Raw genomic sequence first — 18,504 nt, forward strand, 5'->3', positions numbered from 1 at the left:
GCGAAAATAGGTAGCCTATGTGTGTGTGATCATATTCGGCGTTCTTTCAATGTGCACAAAAAAAAAAAGGGGGATATTTCCGAGTATTAAAGGTGCACTTCATCCGAGGTCTCGTGGATACCCTTTCATGTAATAAGTCTTGACGAAGTAGCCTCAGGCATATATGTACAGGTCCTGCCGTTTATATACTTAAATGTTACCTTGGTTTAGAATTCGTTTTTACTTAGAAAGATTTCTATTTATAAATCCTTGCACTCACATAGAACTTCCGAGTTGAACCCCGCAACATCCCGCGTCGACCCAGATTCTCGGTAGCGACAATATCTACCTACCTAGCATTCAATGCGACCGTATTGGGAAGACTAAGATAGAAGAGCCGGGGCTAAAAGGTAAGGTAACACAGACTACCGATCGGAACTAGTACCTATCTAAACAATACCTGCTTCAGATGTGAGTGTTTTGGTGCGGTGGCGGCGGTGAGAAGAATATAGTAGCGCAGGGATGCATATGCAGGCCAGTGGCGAGAGTCTCGATGTTTTAGTCAGCCCGAGCTACTACAGGATAGATGACAAGTCAGCATCACAAGGTCTTGAAAAGCCCGTGTTATGAAACCGCGGTTGCGCTGTTGGTACAATGCACTTGGTTTGCAGCAAGGGCAATCAAATCCCTCTGTAGATAAGTAAGGATTGTGTGGTGTAGGTTGTGATAACCATTGAACAGGCTGCGGCCAGGGAGTCATCCCTAGCGAAACCTCTAAATCTATGTTAAATCAATGTTGACATAGTACCAAGCTCTGTCCCCTGAAACAAAAATACCATGCAGAAAGTGGTGTGGGGTATGCTGTCGCCAGTACAGATCTAATAAAACAGAAAACAGAAAGAGACCCAATGGATGTTCCGATTAAAGAAGATTATAAAAGGAGAAAGTATCGCATTGTTGAAATGTATAGCCCAAGGGGGTAGAGAGATAGATATTGATGGTCGCGGGTGGTCTTTGAGCGATCTTCTTTGGGATGATTATTGTGCAGGGCCCCAGACACTGGACAACCATTGTCGAAAATCCATGGGCACAACGTCAACGAGCTCGTTTAAGTTAGTATCGTTGAAAGTATATCGACCGTTGGCTGTCTGGAGGACATGCTGCATTTGAAACCATCTTTCTTCGTCGTTATTTTCTCGGTAATATTCAAGCCAGTCAACTACTTCGGAGTAGGGCCTGTTAATCACGTTGAATTCGACTAGGCACAGCTTAGCTTCGAAAAATAAAGGAAGCGAGAGCGCCTGAACAACATACCTTGTCTGACCCCACTGCAGTATTGGACTATCCTTTGGGGCGTGATACGTGCACCGCGCATCTTGAACTCACGTGGCCAGTTGTCAATACCGAGTTCGACGGCTGCCGCTACAAAACGTGCTACGTCCTCAGCGGAAGTTAGGGTGATCTGAATTGGACGGCCTTGAGCATTGACTTGAGGCAGTTCGGCTGTACCCATCTCAATGTCAACCAAGTAGTCACCCTGGTGAAAGAGTCGACAACTACCCCCCATATTGTAAGCCCGAAGACCACCTGGGGCGAAGCGCTCGTAAAAGATGCCACATGAGAAGACAGTGTACTTCATCGGATAATGCCTGGATGATGACCAGTGTCGTAGTTGATCTAGAGCGCCAGAGGAGCCGTTGTTAAAGGGGTCGATATCGGGTGGGGGTCTATGGCTTAGAGCCCCTTCGAATTCGGAGGGCACAAAGGTGTGTACTCGAGCTTGTCTGGCGGCGTCGATGAGATTTAGTTGTTCTACTCCGGCAATCGTCGAGATTACTAGGTCTACCCCTTGGAGAGCAAATTGTAAAGACCCTGGGTCATTGTAATCAACAATAGCGACCTGACAATCTTCATATTCGGCTTCGAACTCAGGGTGGTGCTGTTACATGTCAGTAGTATGTCTCAACATATCGGATTTAGCTTGGAGGTCTAACCACTCGTGAGAGTACAAGAATAGCATGAGCACTCCTAGATAGCTCTCGTGTTATCAAAGCTGCAAGGCCACCGGCGCCTGCGATCGCAATCCTCATCATCCCGAAAGCTGATTTCTTTGGCATGATGAACTTAGTGAAAAGCAACCAATTTCCACAGTTTATATAGTAATTTTTGGGCTTATAGGAAAGGGGCTGGCGACAACTGGTTTCGTAACTACTTCAGAGCTCGGCTGGAATTACCGTGCAACGATGTCGTACTGGAAAGTATTACAGAGTATGCTGACATTTTATATGTTTAATGAGTCAAGCTAGGGTCCGCATAGCCCATGGCATACAGTCCTCAAAAGGAAAGGACGATACCACTTTAGAAAGTGAAACCCTCGGGACGAAACCTAGAGCTCTGAGGTCATTAGAAGCGGAGCGCCTCAAGGCACACTCACGCCGGGATATCCAGGCGAATGAGAAGACACTGTGGCGGAGTGGTAGTTGTTTCCAGATGTAATGACCGATAGCTGAGAAGCAAAGTTAGGATAGAATCCTGTATGGTGGATCCACGATTTCCGTGGGTAGTAGAGTAAATCACAGACAGGATAGTACAAGAGGCTCAATAATTTGACTCCGTCTCTCAAAGTACTTCCGAGTAGCTCGACAAGTCCATCCCTAGTTAACCATATTCGTGAATCAAACGACCAGCAGGGGCCGGCGAATCTCAGGTGATAGATATCCTTGAAAAGCCGAGCTGTGGGCTTGTTCTGCTAGGGTCCCGTGGTATCTCTTCCATGTCGAGCAAAAGGGCCTAGGGAGTGTTGCCTGAAGAGGCCTTACACCAGTGCGGTCGATGACATAGTGGCTTCGGCCACATCCGAGAGCGAGTTCCGTCAGAATCAACACAAGCTTGAATAAGTCTGAGCGGAAAATATCTTCGTACCAAAGACGCTTATATGGTCATCCACGTTCTGTGCGTTAGAGAGGGTCGGAAGCAGGCTGGCAAGGCTAAAAAGCAATATCCTCATACATAGAGGTCACAAATAACATCACTATACACATAGACTATGGCTGATAGAACTTGCAGAGTGCCCTGTTACAATGGTAGGACGTAATGGCAATTCTTCCATGTTCCCCAGGCGTCGGTAGCATCCGACATTCTGGAAGGGAGAACCCACATGGCTGACTGTTATAGAAGCACACGGGAATACAAATTCACCTAGTTGCAGAGGGAAAAGACTGCATGTCAAGTACCAATCAACTCCTCAAGTCAGGCCAAACTAGGCTCAACTCAAAACGACGGGGAGTGCCAGTAGACGAGGCAGGCAGCCGAGGGGGAAACTCTGGCCGTCTATCGAATAATAGATGGCCAAGCTTGCTGCTACTGTAAGGCATCTTGTCAGAAAAAATGCGGCTTTTACCGGGATCAAGTCAAAGGAACTCGAGGACTTGAGAGTTCACCGAACTGTCAACGCCCTGCTGAGGAGTAGATGTGGGACAAGGCGTGGCACGCGAGGAATCCTGAGTAGGCTGGGTAAATTAACAACAAGGAGCAGCAGTGCTACAGAAAAGAAGAGCTTCATTTAATCAACGGGTCAGGGCTGCCGATTTTGTGATGTAGTAGTGGTAGAGAGAAGCACTGGATGATGATGGACGGCACGCCGTGAGTGGATCGGCTAGTCGATGACCATGCTCAATGGGGCATACCAAACAGGCTTGAGCCCATTGGCCGAGCCGGGAAAGTAGCATTGATTGGATTTCAAATTTAGCACGGCGGAACTCTGATCGTTGTCGCTATGATCCTCATGTCTCGACTGTTCTTCTAAGAGAAGAAGAGGTTGAGGAAGTTGGGGTGGGGGCCAAGATGTGGTGGGTAGTGGAAGGCGGAGCCCCACGGCTATCTACTTAACCTAGGTACCTAGGTATCTACATATAGGTATTTGGTGGAGGTATGTACCTCCCGAGGTCCTGTAGTACTGAATCAACATTGAACATACTCAGCCTTGGGCAATCATTGCAGTACACTATTGGCCTTGTAATCATCTCCGGGTTTTTATGTAGCTTATTTGACAATATCATAGAAAGGTTTCAATGGGTTTGGCATCACTGAGTTTTTGGTTTTCTTACTCAATACTCAAGTAGAGTAGGTACCAACTTGTCTAGCCTCAGGTACCTAGGTACTAGGTAGGTAGATGTTCTAGGCAATTGCTGCATGTGGCCCGCGGACCCTTGCCAGTTCCACAGCGGACGGCGGCAGACGCCACAGGCCACAGGGGGGCAGGTACCTACTTCCCTGCTAAGTAAGTACTATAGGTTAGGTACCTTTGTAGTGCGTGAGCCCCATCCCATCCCCCCCCATCCTCCCGGGCCCCCTCCACTCCACTGTCATCCCCCCCCCCCCCCCAAATCCATGCCAACGGTAAGAGGTAGGGTCGTAGAGTCGTAGCCAGAGGAGTAACTATTCCCAGCAAGTGCATCGCTGAACCTTTGCCTGACACGCCCTCGGCCAAACATCGTGCATCCTTCACCAGAAACCCACAAAGTCCTGCATATCTTCCCTACCCTATCAAAATTTTTTCCATCCCTTTTTTCTCCTCCAAGTCCCCAAAACTAACTACTCGCAAACAGACACTAACAATGCGGCTCAGTCGCGTTGACTCACTCTCCCCTCCACTCACGCCCGGCTCCTTTCCTCTTCGCCTCGAGACCTCGCGCTGTTCTGATTCCCCCGGCACTTTATCTCTGCATGTATGCCTCGCGGACCTAGACTAAGCGTGTCTATCTCTTGGACAGCTATCGAGCAGCCTGCCTAGGTAGATATGAACATGTAGTTAGTGTAGGCCTCAGGCGTGTTTTCATCATCTCTGTCACCCAATCAGTGTTAGTAGAAGGGAATAGGCACTCTCGTCCAAGGCTGCCATCCTCGAGAAAACCCGTCTTGTTCCGTACCTTACTTACCTAGGTACCTACTCACGCATCTCGATTCACAGAGCTGGGAGAAACAACCAAACAGGACTGGCTAAGAGTAATCTCGCAAATTTCTGCGCAGTAGGCCCGGACATCCCCTGCTATGCGAGCAAGCAGCCTCATGTAACCTCATACCTAATCCCCAAGGGAAAAGGCCAGTAGGTTAATGTATACAACGTTATAACCCCAGGCCCACGCGCTGACTACATACATACGTACGTACTACCATCAATGCTACTGCTACACTGTTACCAAGTACGGATACCGACCCGGTCTGAGGATAGTGGTAATATGTCTGACTGGCAGGTAGGTAGGTAGGACTTTTTTTGGGGGGCGTTCTGTAAAGAAGACTGGAGAAGGAGGGAAGGAAAGAAGGAAAGAAAAAAAAAAGGAGCTGGAGTGCTACCTAGAGACAGTTCTAGATTACCGGCCAAGGAACGCCCAGTGTCTGAGGTTCTCCCATTGCCTCGGTATGGGCGATACTACATTCCGCAAACGACGCTGACAGACGTTATGGCGGATTATGTGCATGCAAGTGGCACAGGAACATGAAGAGGGGAGGGCAGAAGGATATGGTCTTTGCAGACGAGCTTCATCTTAGTCTAAGAACGGACCTGCAATTGAGAATGAATCTCAGCTATATCGTACGCCTGGGATTTCTTCATGCCCCAAGTACGCCGCCGAACTACCAACAGCGCTGCCAAGGGCTTTCGAAAGGGGGTTAAATCAGAGTTCATACTTCCGGACGTCGTAGTTCAATGAACGACCTACTGGTAGGACCAGTCCAAACCGAGGTTGAACACGCCTTGAAAGTACCGGAGCTCTACGGGCTTCCAAGCTAGTTGATTAATTAAACAAAGTTTGAAAAAAAAAAAAAAAAAAAAAAAAAAAGAGAGAGAGAGAGAGAGAGAGAGAGCTAATACACAATTCAGACCCTACGAGTTAACGTAACATCTGAAATCCAAGGTTATCGCCATAACACGCTTCCAATATGGCTGGGATCGTCACAACAAAGTATCATTCTACCATGGAAGTCGAGCATACCTCCTAAAGAAATAGTCATCCGATTTACTTAGCAGGCAGTTGTCCTATTAATTTCGAATTTCTAAGTGATGGTGGCATTCTCCCCGAGTTCCTTCCCCTGTCATCTACAATGCATAGAACTCAGAGAGAAGAAAAACATGGGCTGGATAAGCCGCTATGCATGGAACTTATGTGGTCCGATGAGGCTACGAGCTGATAAGTTTCAGAGAAATGAAAATTATCAAGTCAGGAAAAGTGAACTTTTTTCTTCATATCAGTGTATTCATACAAGCTAGTACACTCAGTACACTGATTTATTCCTCCGCTTTCTTAGGAATCCTTCTTGCCATTCTCATTCATATCTCATATCTCACACTCAGGGGGTATCATATCAGCGCGCTCAGCACCTCGTTGAGTCCATGGCAAGAGTACCCATCTTCCTCACACGAATCCCGAATTTAAACAGGTCGCTGAGAAGCATCGTATTCAGCATCCGCCTTCTTCTGTATGTCGTGCTCGGCTCCACGCTGCTGCGTCTTGCCCGTGTCGTGCTGGTTCTGGTATTCCGCCTGCGCCTCCTTGTTGCCTGTAATACCAGCAAAGGCGCCGCCGACGGTTCCAGCAACGCGGTCACCCACGCCGGAGACGTAGTCATTGACCTGGCCCTTGGCCTCCTGTGCCTGACCCTCCTGGTTCTGCTGGCGGCCCGCAGCCTTGAGATTCTGGAGTAAAGATCTGTTAGCTCGAGCTATTCATCAAGGGAGAGGGAAAGCGTTCAGATTTCCCAATACATACCTCTGAGCCGACTAATCCACCGATAGTCTCCTTGGCCGAGCCCATTGTCTGGTTGTACTTGCCAGCACCGCGGTCGGAGTCATCCTTGGCGACGGCGCCGGAAGATGAGGCTGTCAGGCCGGGGATCTTGACTGTGGCGTGTGAAGCATCGTACTCGGCGTCAGCCTTGTGCTGCTTGGCCTCACCCTTCGCCTGGAACAGCAATACGGTTAGTCGATCCATTGTGTGAATAAGACGTGGTTGAGCGAGAAAAGCGGCTCTCGACATACCTGGTCGGCAGTAGAGCCCGTGATGCTACCAATGGCGTTCTGAACTGCGCCGGTCACATCGTCGATGGCGGACTTCAGAGTAGAGGTGTTATCGTTGGTAGACATGGTGGTGAAGTTGAATTGATTGATTGATTTGATTAAGGATAACTTGTTCAAGGTGTCTAGTGTTGGATTGGTATCTTAGGTAGATGGATGGTTCGTTTGTTGTTGTGGTTGTTCGTGATGATGAGTGAAGAAAGGAATGGTGTAGACTATGGGAAAAAGCCAGCTCTTATATAAGGATTCTCGATCTCGACCCAACAGGCGAGAAAATACTAGTCGACCAAAGAAAGCTCTAGATCGAAGTGACGATGGAGGCGTTTGCGCAAGACCAAGACATGGCAAGAGCTGTCAAAGCTACCCGGTTGTTGATGATGTCATAGTTTCGGATTGTGATACAGCTTCCCCACGTCAGTGGTTCCAGGGCTCTGCCGGGCTGTCACATGGAACCACCTGGATCGGACCTAGCTACTAGCCAGGTACCTACCTGTTACCGTGAACGGCAGTGGCTGGTGATAATTACGTACATTTGTTTCCGATTTGTGCTCCAGTTCATTAAAAACAGTACCTAACTACGAAGTACATATGTAGGCACCTCTTGATGTAAAGCGTACAGTGGTAGACGCGTACTTTTTTGTTCAGGTTACCCCTCTCGCTTCTTGCCCTGTCCCTCAGTGGGGTGGGTACACAAAGAACATGTATAGTACCTAGGTAGATTTATTGTATCAAGTTAGGTCATACCTGTGAGACTAGGTACCTACTCAGGTATCGGAATCTGAGATTCACTGCACGGCTGCAGGTGATTTTCTAGTCGATAAAGCAGTATTGCATCATTTCCGTTACCCACATCTGCAGTACTATACCTAGTACATGTAGAAGTCGATAGGCACCAACGTAACGGTCATCCTTGACTGATCGCGCGATATCTTAGCTGGAGATAGTGAGGGAATAATCAAATGAGACAGACAAAGAAAAAAAAAAAATTTGACATATCAGATCAGCTTCATGTAGCAACATTAAAATCTCATACAAGATAATCACACGTAAAAGTAAGACTTAGGCAGGATTATGTCTTAGTAGTTCAAAACAATTTTGGGTATTTTGATTCAGGCCTACGAGGCGCTAAATGTAGTGAATCGAACGGGCATACATACATGGTTGGCAATGTACCAACATCGCCATCGTTATGCCCGAACAGCGAGAGATCATTATACATCAATGTAGGTATTTACTCGTTGCGACCGATGCTCCGTTCCAACTGCAACGGATGCCATACGGGTCGCCCATCCCATGGTGGGATATGGGAAAAGAAGGTAGCCGGCGGAATCATAGACACGCCGAAAGATGCAAATTCCCCCAACCACCTAACCGATTGCCCAAACTCCATAAAGCCAATTTCATCATAATAATAATTTTACACGTTAGTTTCCTCCGCTCGCCAGGATATAGACCAAGGGACATGATTAGGCTAATGCTGACTCCACTCAATCGTGTTCAAATCAATGCCCTCTTGAACGAGTTCCCAAAGTGGGCTTAACTCTCTCAAAAAGGTGACTCGTTCTTGCACGGCCTTGAGGACATAGTCGATTTCTTGCTCTGACGTGAACCGGCCGATACCGAAGCGGATGCTGCTGTGGGCACTCTCGTCGCTGTTGCCTAGCGCTCGGAGCACGTAGCTTGGCTCTAACGATGCAGACGTGCATGCGCTGCCTGATGACAATGCAATGTCCTTCAACGCCATGAGAAGTGATTCGCCCTCGACGTACGCAAACGAAACGTTGACGCAGCCGGGATAGAAATGGTTAGGATCGCCGTTTTGGGTTGTGTGCTCTAGAGCCATGAGGCCCTTGAGGAGTCGGTCAGAGAGGGATTTGATGTACTTTGAGTCATACTAGATGTGCTCTCGTCAGCCTAGCCATAATGGAAACCAACGTCAAGGATGTGAAAGCATGAGCATAACAGATAGATCAGACGCGTGTGCTGTGTATCAACAAAGTAACTCCGGTCAAGGAATTCAGCAAGCCATGCATGTTTAAAGCAGTTCATCATAAAAATCACTCAAAGCTAAAACGTAATCAAATCGAAAACAAGGAATCCAAACTTACTGCCATATCTTCTTTAGCAATTCGGCAGGCTTCACCAAACCCGACGACGAGAGGCGGCGCAATAGTACCGCTTCGTAGACCACGCTCCTGACCACCACCACTGATGATAGGGTCGAGCCTGACTCGGGGTCGTCTTCGAACATAGCAGGCACCGATTCCCTTGGGGCCGTAGATCTTGTGTGAGGAAATGGACATCAGATCAATGTTCATGGCGTTCACATCGAGGGGTATCTTGCCCACGGCCTGGGCGGCATCGGTATGGAAAAAGACCTTGTTCTTCCGACATAGCTGGCCGATCTCGGCGACGGGTTGGATGACACCAATCTCGTTGTTCACGGTCATGATGCTGACAAGCGCGGTATCTGGTCTGATGGCGGCCTCGAGTTCTTGCATGTTTATCAAACCGTTGTTCTGAACAGGCAAGTAGGTGACCTCGAAGCCCTCGTCTTGTAGATGCCGACAGCTATCGAGAACACACTTGTGCTCAGTCTGGCTCGTGATAATATGCTTCTTCTTGCCCGAGCGGCCAAAGAACCTAGCCACACCCTTGATGCTCATATTGTTGCTCTCCGTGGCACCGCTTGTGAATATAATTTCTTTCGGATCGGCGCCGATCAGTTTCGCCACATGCTCGCGGGCCTCCTCGACAGCTTTCTCGCTTTCCCACCCATATGCGTGCGTCCGCGAGTGCGGATTTCCATATACACCAACGAAAAAAGGTAACATGGCGTCTAAGACTCTGGGGTCTACGGGTGTGGTGGCTTGCATATCGAGATAGATGGGTCGTTGTCCCTCGTCCATCAATTTGGCGTCCTTCAGGACTTCGGCGACGGGACTACCGACGGCATTCAGAGCACTCGCGGAGCCTGGCATGACCAGCTCGCCCTTCTCGTTCATAAAATCCTTCTTATCCAGTCTGATGGCGGTCTCCACGTTGACCTGGGCATTGTCTCTCTTTGTCTCGGAGACATAGCCTCTCCGCGCTGTCCTTGTCACGGTGGCAGCGGCTAATCTGGGTAGAGACTGGGACGGCCGTGCCGGGACGGAAGAGAAGGATTGCTTGAGACCCAGGCGCGAGGCCCGCCTCAAGGCGGTGGTCGCTACATTGGCCATGATAATGTGCGGGGATAAGGATGTTGAAGAGAGGAGAGAGAGAATGTAGGAAGGACGGGATGTGGAGGTGGCCAAAGGCGAAATTGACAAAAATATCGAAAAGTTCTCGATCGGTATTGAGCTAAGCTAAGGGACTGTAAGACCGAAGCTCGGTGATATCGGTTGAGCGCTTTCTCCAAGCAAGGGCGGGGAAGCTTACTTTCCACTCGGCGTAGACTCGGTGTTTCCACCTCTAATCAATGGTAATATCGTGATATTGTAATATCGTAATATCGGTTGATAGTTGTTGCGTTCCGTAGATGTCAGGGCCGAGCCCGGGTCGGACTAGCCCAATATGGCTAACCAAAGTCTAGCAAGCATCCAGAAAAATTCATGCCGTCATAATTTGGAATGGCGGGGGGGCCAACAATGACGTTGCGAGGGAAGCCAGGTACACTTATCAGACAAAGGAATCTGGCACCATTATCTAATTCCGGCACTCAGTTGTCACGAGATGTAGAGGTAGACATACAAGCTACACCACAGGACGGTCATGATGCTCCTGTTGATGATTGATTCTGATACGATATTGTAGTACGCTAGGGAGCTTGCTTCTAGGTTACACGGGCAGTTGTTAGAGCTTACAGAGTATATGTAAGTAGGTATTGGTATTATAAGTATCTGAAAATAATCCTGCGTTTGTACCTGTAGTATACCGGTATTATGTACGGCTTGTCTGTGCCGTAACCTACGACCTCGCTAGTGCCTCTTGCCTTTTCCATCTCGGTGCTGCCAAGCCACACGATGACGACGGGCTTGGGCATCTAACCCAACACAAATCAACCGGGCCTCATCACAGCACTGCCACGACGACTTGAACTTCGTCGGCCATTAACCTGTCTTGCCGGGGAAATACCACATATCACATATGATAACACACAACACATACACACATACACACATACACGCATACGCACACATACTCTACACATTAACGCTGCTGCCAGCCTGCTACGTAGCATGACTGTAGGATCTTAGTGCTATTCTTGGCTCAGAGTTCGCTTCTACCGGTATTCCTTTTTTACAACACACACCTGTCATCCTTTCCTTTGTCTACCCGGCCGCGCACCCAGGACCTATTCTGTTGCCTGGAGAACACTCTATCGGAATCTTTTGTATATCCATTTGACAGGCCACATCACGAGCAGCATTTGTTATATCGGCGTACTGGAGAGACGGCGCAGGATATAAGGAACGAACAGACAACACGGACCCGCCCTTCTGCTAAACCCCGCCATTACTGGCGTCGCATTTCAACTGATCAACCTTCAATAGCGACAACCCAATTCCGCCCAACCCAATCGCTTCGGCGCACGCGCAAAATACACATTGTCGGGCTAGAAAATAGATCACTGCATCGGCCTCGTCAGACATGAGCTTTCGGGGCTTCCAAAAGAGCGTGGTTCGCGTAAGTTGACGCTCTCGGCTCACTCGGCTTCCCTCCTCCACCCTTCCCCTTCTTCTTATTACTGTCCTCATCGCTGGGTTGTTTGCGCTGCATTAACCAAGATGAACTAATGTGGGTACTTCGGAGTAGGCACCACAACAGCTCAAGGCCAAGTTCAACATTGGCGAGCATACCAAAGATGCTGTCTTTATCGACTCGGAGCGCCGTTTTCAGGAGCTAGAAAACGAGACGAAGCGCCTCCATGATTCGAGCAAAAAATATTTCGACGCCATTAATGGCATGCTAAACCACCAAATCGAATTTAGCAAAGCCATGACCGAGATCTATAAGCCCATATCTGGTCGCGTATCTGACCCTGATTCGCTTGTCGTCCATGGCAACCCCGAAGGCATCCGTGCATGTGAGGAATACGAGGCGGTAGTCAAAGACCTACAGGACACTATTGCGCCTGAGCTCGAGATGATCGATACGCGCATTGTGCGCCCGGCGAACGAGCTGCTCGATGTGCTAAAGGTTATTCGAAAAACTGCTGTCAAACGTGACCACAAGCAGCTTGACTATGACCGTCACCGAACCACGTTGAAGAAGCTACAAGACAAAAAAGAAAAGTCAGCCAAGGACGAGAAAGCCATATGGAAGGCCGAAAGTGATCTAGAGCAGTCCACACAGGAGTATAACTACTTCAATGATCTACTGAAAGATGAACTGCCTAAGCTCTTCCACCTAGAACGTGAATTCATTCAGCCTCTCTTCCAGTCGTTTTACTACATGCAACTAAACATATTTTACACCCTACACGAGAAGATGCAGCAGTGCGATATCGGCTACTTTAATCTGAATCTCGACATTGAAGAAGCCTTCTTGGAGAAGCGCGGTGACATACAGGAACAGGCCGAGAAACTGACCATTGTACGCTTCAAGACGAGTGGTCGCCAGAAACCACCAAAGTATGGAAATAAACCGGCCGCTATCGAGGCAGGCAGTGGACCAGCTGGATTACTCACTGAAGGGACGTCATCCCCAACGACAGCTACAAGCCCGCCGCCAGTGTCACCAAGCCCAGCTGCTTCATTCAAATATGGACAACAGCAATCACAAGCCGAAACTGCCGAGAACCCACCCCCGCCCTATTCTGCGGCCGCGCTTCCTTCAAAATTCCCTCCGGTACCCGGTAGTCCCAGCTCCTCTGCAGCGTTAGCGGCGGCAGCAGCAGGAAAGCCTAAGCCCCCTCCACCAAAGCCAAAGCCCAGTCGATTAGCCGGCGCACCGGCGGTTGAGACGGTAACAGCTCTGTACGACTACTCTGCACAGGCCGAAGGCGACTTGAGCTTCAGGGCTGGTGATGTAATAGAAATTATTTCGAGAACAAATAATGAGAACGAGTGGTGGTCAGGTAAAATAAACGGTCGACAAGGTCAATTCCCAGGTAAGCTCGTTTGCTGACTTGACTGTCTGATTTACGACACGCTGATAAGGTACTTGAAAGGAAACTATGTCAAACTCGGCTAGAAGCCAATGCATCGTCGAATGCCTTATAGCTACGGGTGATGAAACCTCGATAACTGCGTGTGTACAGTTTGGATACCCTGATAGTTATCCCGAATCGCGACATCTTCATACTGGCGAAGAGAGAAACAAATGTCAGAGCCATGCTAGATCACTTCTTGCTCGCCTTCCAATATAAGTCAAGATAGCAAAGTGACACCTTAGCATTGCTTGGTCAGATTATACCAACGCGCCTCCTGTACGGATAGTATAGTGGTTAGCAGGTAGCTAATAGCACGATGGCTACGCAGCCCAGACAATAAGTCCGTAGCCGGCAGAGTATTGGTCCTCTCCTTGCCAAGTTCTGCGTAACTCATCGCACGCCGTGTAGAGGGCAGAGAACACGAAAATGCTAAGGAGAGGTGTGACGTTGTTACTAACTACCTTAGGGATTTGAAAGTGTGATGTGGATTCATGATGAAGTTGAGAGGGAATGTTTACTTCTGTTTAGACTTAGTGAGTTAGTATGTTAAACATGAAAAGAACTCCAAACTCGAGAGAAAGTCGTTGGTCGTCGTGCTTCATCTTCTCTCGTTTTAGTCTATCCTGCATCTTCCTGATAGGCTTATTCACTGAACTCAATCTGAGCACGGCGAAGCGCATCTGATATAATCTATCTTACTGCAGCTTGGATAGCTTGCTCTTGGAGTTATGAGTTACTTGTAACTTTTATATAAAGAACCTTCTAAACTTATACAAGAAATGTTGGGGTGACACTTGCCCACCTCGAAATTGATTAGACCAGTGATTTCCATAGTCGACTTACTGACTTTTTATGAGCCGAACGAGGGGCTCCGAGCTTTGTCTCGCTCTTGATAATCAGTGTCCTGACTATTGCAGACAGCCTATTACCTCTCGTTATCTCAACAGCAGAAGGTTTCCGCCGCTGGTCAATATTTCTTAGTACCTAATGCGATGTTCAATCGCATTGGACTTGCACAGTTCGCAGTTGCACCTATCTCTATCGACATGATGATGCCTACCTATACAGATAAATGCGCCCATGGCAGCTACACTTGAGAGCCGCGCGTTCAAGGGAAGGAGTATAGCTCGCTTGTGCTACGGTTATCTTGTAATACTTCTGGTCCCTGTCTCTTATCCCTCTTGTTCTTCTCGTCATGAACACATCCTGATCATCGATATAGGTCCAGCAGCAGTAATAACACCAACAACCTTACACTTACGACACTTATTAAACAAACTACTTGTTAGAAACTATGCAATCCTTCTAATTTCACATACCGACGATCTGCAAGCACCACTATCGGAGTTGAGGAACCCGAGACAAGTTGAAAACAGTGATTATAAACTCAGGTATGTTAAGCCACTCCATGAAACAAATATACTCGAGAACTATACCACATCGCAGACTGACTAATCCTAACGTACGATCAAGCATTTCTTCTCAAGAAATAAAATTCATCACAACCCTTTCGATATCACCATGCCGCCTCGACCAGTTGGGCCTGACTGGATCCGGAGGAGGCTCAGTTTCGCCATCTTCTTAGCTTTCTTTGTGAGAGGCCGCGATGCCGCGTTTTTCGCGCCGCTGGCTGTGCTGGCGATAGATACAAATGTGAAACTTCAAATGTTTCTTGCTGCTCTCTTTGCATACATGGTGATCTGGCCAGTGACAACGGTATGGGTCGCATTTATGTTCACCGGTGCCGCCATGTCCCTCGTCGCCGACCGCATTTGGCGGAGACGAGAGCGCGATCGAGAGCAAATCCAAGAGCGCAATGCAGCCAGAGAGCAACCGATCTTGGAAAGATTGTGGCATTTGCCAGTCGACGATTGGGCGGATTACGATCCTTGGAATGATGCGTGGCCCGACGACGGATACGATGTGGATTGAATGAGAGTCTTGGTGTTGCGGAATTCGGTCATCACACGCAGCGCGGAATAGCCTCCTTTTTTGTTTCATTGTACCCTACAAGAATCCCCTGCTAAAGTACCCATAGCCATAGTATATTAAACGAGTAGCGCGAAGTTTCAGAATAGAGCGAAGCAGCAATATGATCCACAACCATTATTTTCGTCTTGGATCGTGATATGACAAAAACATATCTCAATTACACAAATAACTCGCTGAGATCCTACCTTAGATAGCCCATTCCCCTATATTCCACGAAGATCGCCATAATCAGGGCAGTCAGATAGGCGGAGTAGGGAACGATATCCTGAAAAAGACATCCTCCAATCTCGGCAGCAAGCTAGCTTCTACTTTATCAGCGAGGACTTCTCGAAACAGCGGCCTGACCATGATCCTCGTCAGAAGCTCGATCTTCTGATCGTCGGGAATGAAGCGATACGGCAACCCCCTTATTCTCTTGAGATCGTGATGCTGAATCTCTTCTTCCTGGGCTGCGGCTAGTCTCTCGATCTCGGGTATTCCTGTTTTGCGCTCAGTACGTACTCAGAATCGTTCATTAGGCTGTAGATTGTCATGTCTTACCACAGTTTTTAAGCAGTCCTGTCAGTGGTTAGTCTTGATCCGGCATTTCTAGTGTGAGTACTTACCAGGGAGGAGGAATACTATCTTGCCGATCAGTGCAAGTCGGAAAGCCCCTTCAATGCTAGGAAGGGGTGTTTCCCAAAGCTCGTCCTCGGGAAACTGTTCTTTTTCCCTCTCGATATCGTTCATTGCCGTTCTGTAGATGAGCCAATTCAGCTTGTTCATGGACATCCGGCCGTGGAGGGCTGTCCGGATTAGTCTGGGGATCGAGTCAGGTTGTGAGAGTGAATGTTGTTTACCTTTAGCAATTATATATTCTGGAGGTCTTTGCCGTTGCAGAATATCGTCCAATCGCCTCTGCATATACCCGTCATCATGGTGCATCAAAACGTTCTCTCGCACCAGCCCTGAATAGAATAATACTCTCCTCGAAGGGTACGTCATAAACTCTTCAACGAGTCGTTCGCGGTTTCGGTTTCGAATCGGTTCTGGCTGGCCGCGCGATTCGACATCTACGTCGACTCGTCGTCGCCACATATCTTTGACGAGGTTCATATCTTCTAGAAGTGTCTCGCGGGTACCGCCTATGCAGCTTTAGTCACCACCCACGCGCGATCACTCCATACCGGTATCACGAACTACCGAGTTTCGGGTTGGAGACTTACCAATAGAGAAATAGGTGGAATTTGGCCCTTGTGGAAGCTCGGAGCTTGTCTCGGGTTTCTGCTCGGCATTGTGAAGCCAATCTAATAACCCACTTTGTAGCGAGCGCTGTAGTCCCTTCATTTTCTCAAAGTCGGACAAGACTTTAGCTGTGTTTTCTGCCCATACAGGCTCCTTTGTTGATCCTAGACGCCTCATCAACGTAGCGAGATTCACGAGAAACCTGCGCCGCTGTTCCGCTGAATTTATCCCCGCCGCCTTAGAGAGTGTGTCTGTGTTAGTCATGTACCACTCCAAAGTATTCGAGAATGAGTCTTCGGAGTAAAAGACGATGTTTGTGCATGAGTATGCATTGTCAAATAGAATGTGATTGATCTTGTGTACGTGCTCTACGCCGACGGAGAAAAATTGGAAGCAAAACTTGTCCGTTTTTCGTCTGGCTCCGTCTTCGCCTGCCCGAAGCCGTACCTGGCCGTTTACTACTTCGCTGTAGGAGTTGCGCGGCTTACTTATGGGCAGGTCAGCTAGAGTCGACGAGTAGCGGTCAACACCAGCCATCTTGCGCGTTTCTTCCCTCCACGCCCGTAGCTTTGGATCGCTGTCCTCTTCTGGTATAGGAAGGACCAAGCTGCGCAGTACGATCATCAACTTCGGGGATAAAGGGGCAAACTCATGAAGATTGGTCCATTTGGTCTCGGTAGCCACTCCCGTGAGGGGATTCATTTCGACAGTGGACGGCCCCTCGTATATATTGTAGCTGTTGTCTGTGAGTATGAATTCGGCTCCTAGATCTTCTGGTGCCAAGATAGCCATGTACATCATTTGCGTGTGCATTAGGAACCACTTTGCATCTTCAAGGTACATGTTGTCGGCGAGCTCCTTTTCCCAACCATCTGCGTCCATCTTTAGGTTTATGATCGTTTTGAGACCCTGGAACCAGACATCAATGGGTCGCTTGAAGCCCTTCTCTTCCATATACTTCTGTAGGAGTTCCTTGTCATTATAGTCATATTGATCAGAGCTTTCGTAGTTGAAACGCCGATGGAAGCCTGATCCACGATACTTGAGGATGAAGAGGAATTTGCGGATCGAATTCCGCTCTCCGCGGGTAACCCATACATTTGGCTCCCCGGAGTCAAATGCCTTGGTTATCTTGCGGAAGACTGAAAACATAAGGGTTAGAACGTTTTTGTATGTTTTAATGAAATCTCATGTTCAGGGGATATCCGTGTTGAACTCTTAGAAGCGATTACTCTCTTGAATTATGGAGGGACGGAACATATAATTATATAATTATACCTACTAGTACTAACGTGGGCTTCCAACTTGCCAAGCATCGTCTCAATCTCTCGTCGTTGTGCCTCGTGTAGGGTCGTATCTTGATACATATCATATTGCCCGAGAACACGCTTAACCTTTGCCTCTTCGATGTCGAAAGGATCGGCTCCCAGGTTGACAGTATTGACAACAAGCTCGCCGCGGAACATGTTATCGCCCTTTTTCTTCTTCCCTTTTTTGGAGCGTTGGGGCCCAGTGTATTTGTGAGCGAAGTTCCTCAGGATGAACTGAGGAACGAAGTGCTGGTACTCCGGCTTCACCGAACTTGTGCCTGCTGACCCCGCCATGATAGGAAGGCTAGCCCACCGTGAAAAGGAAGAAGCTACAGAAGAGAACCTCAGATGAGACTTTGAGTTATCAAACCCCAGAAGTGAAGGACACCTTTGATGCTACGTTGGCAGCCGAACCCTATGGTACCGGGCATAGCAGGCTGCGTTGCCTGGCGCGGGGTTCATTCCTACGCTCCAAGCGAATCAACGGTATTATGGTGTATTACCGCCTTGGACAGCCGCAGGATCTCATTTATACCTTAAGGTCATAAGCTTATCATGAGCTATCTCCAAAAATATCGATTGATATCGATTTCTCACAGCTAAAAGCGCGTTGACATGCAAAATGTGCCTTGTGATATTCTTTTTTCAGCAGATAACTAGTAAACAAGTGAACGAAGAGTCATACACGCATAGCAAGAGGGATGAAGATGAGGTGCGGGCTGCGTGTTTGTGATGTGTCATCAGTGTAATGGTCCAAAAGCTTTGTACAGTTTATAGGTAATCTTAGCTTTACG

General features: G+C 48.3%; 6 protein-coding genes across 6 annotated transcripts; 2 read left to right on the forward strand and 4 right to left on the reverse strand.

The window, feature by feature from the left end:
- Positions 1-1,016: 1,016 nt before the first annotated feature.
- F5B22DRAFT_639581 (isoflavone reductase) lies at positions 1,017-2,096 on the reverse strand (the record flags this gene model as incomplete). The annotated part of the gene is made up of 3 exons (XM_047977735.1): positions 1,017-1,237; positions 1,294-1,918; positions 1,974-2,096. The coding sequence occupies 3 exons, from the start codon at positions 2,094-2,096 to the stop codon at positions 1,017-1,019; spliced, it is 969 nt and encodes a 322-aa protein (XP_047826200.1).
- A 3,738-nt stretch (positions 2,097-5,834) lies between these two features.
- Positions 5,835-7,755, reverse strand: F5B22DRAFT_626125 (uncharacterized protein). The gene is made up of 3 exons (XM_047976218.1): positions 7,013-7,755; positions 6,744-6,935; positions 5,835-6,670 (listed from the first exon to the last, which is right to left on the reverse strand). Exons 1-3 carry the CDS (start codon positions 7,115-7,117, stop codon positions 6,407-6,409), a joined length of 561 nt encoding a protein of 186 aa, XP_047826201.1. The 5' UTR covers positions 7,118-7,755; the 3' UTR covers positions 5,835-6,406.
- Positions 7,756-8,124: 369 nt separating this feature from the next.
- Positions 8,125-10,475, reverse strand: F5B22DRAFT_626127 (cysteine desulfurase). Its single transcript, XM_047976219.1, has 2 exons — positions 9,157-10,475; positions 8,125-8,942 (listed from the first exon to the last, which is right to left on the reverse strand). The coding sequence occupies exons 1-2, from the start codon at positions 10,267-10,269 to the stop codon at positions 8,520-8,522; spliced, it is 1,536 nt and encodes a 511-aa protein (XP_047826202.1). The 5' UTR covers positions 10,270-10,475; the 3' UTR covers positions 8,125-8,519.
- A 488-nt stretch (positions 10,476-10,963) lies between these two features.
- On the forward strand, positions 10,964-13,971 carry F5B22DRAFT_626130 (BAR domain-containing protein). The gene is made up of 3 exons (XM_047976220.1): positions 10,964-11,716; positions 11,846-13,142; positions 13,203-13,971. The coding sequence occupies exons 1-3, from the start codon at positions 11,681-11,683 to the stop codon at positions 13,223-13,225; spliced, it is 1,356 nt and encodes a 451-aa protein (XP_047826203.1). The 5' UTR covers positions 10,964-11,680; the 3' UTR covers positions 13,226-13,971.
- Positions 13,972-14,268: 297 nt separating this feature from the next.
- On the forward strand, positions 14,269-15,655 carry F5B22DRAFT_489553 (uncharacterized protein). The gene is made up of 3 exons (XM_047972323.1): positions 14,269-14,333; positions 14,413-14,575; positions 14,658-15,655. Exon 3 carries the CDS (start codon positions 14,706-14,708, stop codon positions 15,114-15,116), a length of 411 nt encoding a protein of 136 aa, XP_047826204.1. The 5' UTR covers positions 14,269-14,333; positions 14,413-14,575; positions 14,658-14,705; the 3' UTR covers positions 15,117-15,655.
- On the reverse strand, positions 15,300-18,133 carry F5B22DRAFT_489533 (uncharacterized protein). Its single transcript, XM_047972322.1, has 6 exons — positions 17,683-18,133; positions 16,382-17,542; positions 16,016-16,300; positions 15,782-15,961; positions 15,717-15,734; positions 15,300-15,655 (listed from the first exon to the last, which is right to left on the reverse strand). Exons 1-6 carry the CDS (start codon positions 18,002-18,004, stop codon positions 15,414-15,416), a joined length of 2,208 nt encoding a protein of 735 aa, XP_047826205.1. The 5' UTR covers positions 18,005-18,133; the 3' UTR covers positions 15,300-15,413.
- Between the last annotated feature and the right edge of the window lie 371 nt (positions 18,134-18,504).

This window comes from Xylaria bambusicola (genome assembly GCF_022495145.1).
Source record: "Xylaria bambusicola strain CBS 139988 unplaced genomic scaffold F5B22scaffold_65, whole genome shotgun sequence".
Lineage (NCBI taxonomy): Eukaryota > Fungi > Ascomycota > Sordariomycetes > Xylariales > Xylariaceae > Xylaria > Xylaria bambusicola.

Excerpts from the sequence above, each read along its gene's own strand:
- F5B22DRAFT_626125 (XM_047976218.1), bottom strand. The coding sequence starts at position 7,117 with ATGTCTACCAACGATAACACCTCTACTCTGAAGTCCGCCATCGACGAT. Across the intron at positions 6,936-7,012 it reads CGGGCTCTACTGCCGACCAG|GCGAAGGGTGAGGCCAAGCA; the intron begins GTATGTCGAGAG and ends TTGCTGTTCCAG. Across the intron at positions 6,671-6,743 it reads GTGGATTAGTCGGCTCAGAG|AATCTCAAGGCTGCGGGCCG; the intron begins GTATGTATTGGG and ends TCTTTACTCCAG.
- F5B22DRAFT_626127 (XM_047976219.1), bottom strand. The coding sequence starts at position 10,269 with ATGGCCAATGTAGCGACCACCGCCTTGAGGCGGGCCTCGCGCCTGGGT. Across the intron at positions 8,943-9,156 it reads TTGCTAAAGAAGATATGGCA|TATGACTCAAAGTACATCAA; the intron begins GTAAGTTTGGAT and ends GAGCACATCTAG.
- F5B22DRAFT_626130 (XM_047976220.1), top strand. The coding sequence starts at position 11,681 with ATGAGCTTTCGGGGCTTCCAAAAGAGCGTGGTTCGC. Across the intron at positions 11,717-11,845 it reads TCCAAAAGAGCGTGGTTCGC|GCACCACAACAGCTCAAGGC; the intron begins GTAAGTTGACGC and ends ACTTCGGAGTAG. Across the intron at positions 13,143-13,202 it reads TCGACAAGGTCAATTCCCAG|GAAACTATGTCAAACTCGGC; the intron begins GTAAGCTCGTTT and ends GGTACTTGAAAG.
- F5B22DRAFT_489553 (XM_047972323.1), top strand. The coding sequence starts at position 14,706 with ATGCCGCCTCGACCAGTTGGGCCTGACTGGATCCGGAGGAGGCTCAGT.
- F5B22DRAFT_489533 (XM_047972322.1), bottom strand. The coding sequence starts at position 18,004 with ATGGCGGGGTCAGCAGGCACAAGTTCGGTGAAGCCGGAGTACCAGCAC. Across the intron at positions 17,543-17,682 it reads GGAAGCCCACGTTAGTACTA|TCTTCCGCAAGATAACCAAG; the intron begins GTAGGTATAATT and ends TTATGTTTTCAG. Across the intron at positions 16,301-16,381 it reads TTCCACCTATTTCTCTATTG|GCGGTACCCGCGAGACACTT; the intron begins GTAAGTCTCCAA and ends AAAGCTGCATAG.